General features: G+C 41.4%; 1 protein-coding gene across 1 annotated transcript; it reads left to right on the top strand.

Moving 5' to 3' along the window:
- The first annotated feature begins 2356 nt into the window (after positions 1 to 2356).
- LRRC3B (leucine rich repeat containing 3B) lies at positions 2357 to 3611 on the top strand. Its single transcript, XM_010007506.1, has one exon. It carries the CDS (start codon positions 2516 to 2518, stop codon positions 3293 to 3295), a length of 780 nt encoding a protein of 259 aa, XP_010005808.1. The 5' UTR covers positions 2357 to 2515; the 3' UTR covers positions 3296 to 3611.
- The last annotated feature ends 292 nt before the right edge of the window (positions 3612 to 3903 follow it).

Below are 3903 nucleotides of genomic sequence, written 5' to 3'. Positions count from 1 at the left end.
ATGGTGTAATTCCATGTTGGCAGGGCTTTTTTAGCCTGTAATGAGAATAATATTATATTTAATTGTCACACTCTGGTGAGAACAATGTGATTTTTATACTTCTACAAAATGAAGCATCTGCTTTGGGTCTTTCCTCTTCCATCCTGGTCCATTCCTGCAGTAGGACTCCAGTATCATTGGTTGAAAGCCACTCTATACAAATAGTCAGTGATAAGATTCTTCCTCTGTGGTGATGATGATGAGCTGGGCCACTCATTTACTCTTTTGGTGCAGCACAGTAGTGAGACATGTAAACATGAAAGAAGAAAATAAGCAGCTGTTTTTCCAGGGGACAAGCCTTCTAGTAGCAGCAGCCAGGGCTGCGGGAGGGAGGAGCAGATTGCCAGCCCTGAGCTGCCAGCTCCAGCTTGGCTTCCAAACGGGCTGAACATCTTAGCAAATATTTAGCACTTCTGGGCAGGCTGGGAAAAAAAAACAACTTCTGTACCTTGTCTCCTTCTGTAGCAGATTGCTGTCTGATCTGAAGACCTAGCACTGCGGTGGCCAAAGAGCTGCAGGGAGCAAAAGCAGGGGTGCACCCACTGCAGTGGGCTTCTGTCGTGGGAACTGTTTCTTCCATAGAGCAGGACTGTCTGCTGATTGTGGAGGTGCTGCCTTACCTCCCATTTCCTCATGGGAGCTTTTCATGCTCTGCTTACTTCCCTTCTTAATGGTTCACATTTCCAGGCTTAACTTCACAATTTCTCGTGGCTAACCATTTCCATTCTTATTAATGTTAGAGCAGATTTCTGTGTTATGGAATCCAAGTGTAAACTTTCTATTCAGGTTCCTGACCCATCTCTCTCATCATCAATAGATAAGTTGAAGAGTAGTGGTGATACACTACTATTCTTTGCAGTAGTTGCAGTGAGTGTGCTGAGCATTTGCCATTCCAGAGTCATAGTAATGGACCAATCACACATAATGTACATGTTATTGAGATGTTTTTGGTTGGTTTGTTTTTCCTGTAGAGTTACTGACGTACTAAGTCTCAGCAAAAAGGCTAAATAAAACTTGAGCTATGGGTTTGAAATACTGCGTGACACATCCAATCCATATTATCGTGATATGCCAGAAACTGTAGTTAGTATGTGAGTTCTGCAGGCAAAAATGGTTGCAATGCAATTTCTTCTGTTTCCTGCAGAATCACAAATACCCTCCCTACAGGCATTTTGTTACTTAGTGGACCACACTGTGGTTTCGGGGTGGGAAGGATGGAGGGAATTAATTTATATGTAAATACAACCTGAAGGTTGCAAATATCCAAGCTGCTACAAAGAGGGAAGGCATGTACATGAAAACAAATGGACCTGTTGTGGTTAGAAAATATATAGTTTACCATAACAGGGGGAAAAATAAATGAGGTTGTCTTTGAAACCCTATAGTTCAGCATTTCAGACTTTGGTGTTTTGTGCTCCAATTAAAGGAGAAAATGGTAAAGCTTCTGGATATTTACTATTTTTAAGCCAGCTTGAGAGGGTAGAAGCAGAAACAATATTTTTCATGTGTTCTTTTAGCAAATTACATGCCATACATGAGATTATTCTTTGTGTTGGCTGTTTTCTTTGAGGTTTATTTGGTTTGGAGGGAATGAGTTTTCAGCAACTGTTATATTTCTTCCTTTTTCTCAATGTGAAATGAAAAGAAAATTTTAAAGAAAACTGGGAATAGAAATAACTTATGTGGGTCTTGCATCAGTGTCTCATAAAATGCTGGGAGATCAAATGCAGGAGAGGAGGAGACAAACAAGGACATTGTGGATGTTGGTGGTGTCTTGCAGAAGCTTTTGGTTTACTTAGTTTTTGTTTCTCGATTATAGCAAAAATCTTTCCTTGCTGAAGTACTTTGATACAGACTTAAAATAGCTTAAATTATTTTTGAGATATGTTCACATTAACCACCACAAATTACTCACCTGTCACTGTTGCTAGGGATTCAACTCTTAGCTCCTATTAATGCATCTTCTACTTTAGAAAGGGAAAATGTAATTTAGTTTTATAGCTGTTTTAGAAAAATCTGTAATAAAAAACAAACCAGTGGCTCCTCTAATAAGTATTAGAGCCCAAACCTCTGCAATTATTGTAATAACTGTAGTCTATCCTCTTAAAAATGTACTGGGGATTTATGTACTAAACTCAGATTAATGCTAATAGAAGTTACCTAAACAAATCCCCCAGTGCACTAATAGGATAATGGATTGTTTATTTAGTGTTGCACTTCATGTTGACTTAATTTTATTTATTTTTTCAAATGAAAACAAAATTGGGATTGGACTTAACAGAATAAAGAACTTGTTTCCCTTCCTCTCTGTAGGTGTGCTTCTAAGAAGAGTATTGACTATGAGGAGGCCCACATGTTAGTCAGTTTTTAGTAATCCCACCGAAGAAAATGAAGCCGCGTTTCAGCTTTTCCGATCCTTTTCCCACCACTGTTGGCTGAATGAGAAATGGTCGTGTGATTATGCTGACACCCCAGCATGCATTTGGTAGACCTGTGGTTGACTCGTTCCCTCTCCATGTGTCTGCTCTTACAAAGTTTTGTCCTCATGATACTGTGCTTTCATTCTGCCAGTATGTGCCCGAAAGGTTGCCTCTGCTCTCACTCCGGAGGTCTGAACGTCAGCTGTAGCAACGCGAACCTCAAGGAAATACCCAGAGATCTTCCTCCAGAAACAGTCTTACTTTATTTGGACTCCAATCAGATAACGTCTATCCCCAACGAAATTTTTAAGGACTTGCACCAGCTGAGAGTCCTCAATTTATCAAAAAATGGGATTGAGTTTATAGATGAACATGCCTTTAAAGGGGTGGCAGAAACCTTGCAGACTCTGGATTTGTCCGACAACCGGATTCAAAGCGTGCACAAGAACGCCTTCAACAACTTAAAGGCCAGAGCCAGAATTGCCAACAATCCCTGGCACTGTGACTGCACCCTGCAGCAGGTGTTGAGGAGCATGGCCTCCAACCACGAGACAGCCAATAACGTCATCTGCAAGACTTCTGTGCTGGATGAACACGCTGGGAGACCATTCCTCAACGCTGCCAACGACGCTGACCTCTGCAACCTTCCCAAAAAGACTACCGATTATGCCATGCTGGTCACCATGTTTGGCTGGTTCACCATGGTGATCTCATACGTGGTTTATTATGTCCGGCAAAATCAGGAGGACGCAAGGAGGCACCTTGAGTACTTGAAATCCCTGCCAAGCAGGCAAAAGAAACCAGACGAAGCTGATGACATTAGCACTGTGGTATAGTATTCTGAATACAGTGACTGCCTTTGCGGTGGAAAACAGATTTGGATGACACTAAAACCAGAGGTTTACTTCTAACCTTCATTGTAAACATCAAGACTTTTGGGATTTTTTTCTGTTTAACTGAATTATGCCACTTTGGAGCTTTCTGACAGAAAGTTTTGTCTGGGTGGTGTACGTTAATTATTTCTCTGGTGGTATCCTAAAGCAAGTGAATTAATATGTAAACATTAGTTTAGACCCATTCCACTATTTAATAACGAAATTTATTTTTTTAATTTAAAAACCAAATAAAAGCTTAAATTTGAACCATGTAAAACAGAGTAATTTATTGATCAGAAACTTGTCTGGTGCCAGAGCACACTTGGTTTGATCAGGTAGAAGAGAGGAGTGGTGGCCAAGTGGGCTGTGAGAGGTCGGGGAGCAGAGGGTTCCTGAAGAGCAATTCTCTCCTTGGGGTGCCAAGTGAAGAGCTGGTGAATTGTAGCCTGGTTTTGGGGCTGCTCACTATGAGGGAGGAGGGGCACAGTGCCCCAGTTCCAGGTGTAAGGGACCAAAGCTTGGGTAGGACCTGGAATGCATTTTAGCAGTCCTTGGGAGGAGCCAAATTG

The sequence above is a fragment of the Chaetura pelagica genome, unplaced genomic scaffold, assembly GCF_000747805.2.
Source record: "Chaetura pelagica isolate M959 unplaced genomic scaffold, ChaPel_1.0 scaffold10, whole genome shotgun sequence".
NCBI classification, from domain to species: Eukaryota; Metazoa; Chordata; class Aves; order Apodiformes; family Apodidae; genus Chaetura; species Chaetura pelagica.
Note: the sequence above shows the minus strand (reverse complement) of the source record. Positions and strands in the feature narration are given on the sequence as shown.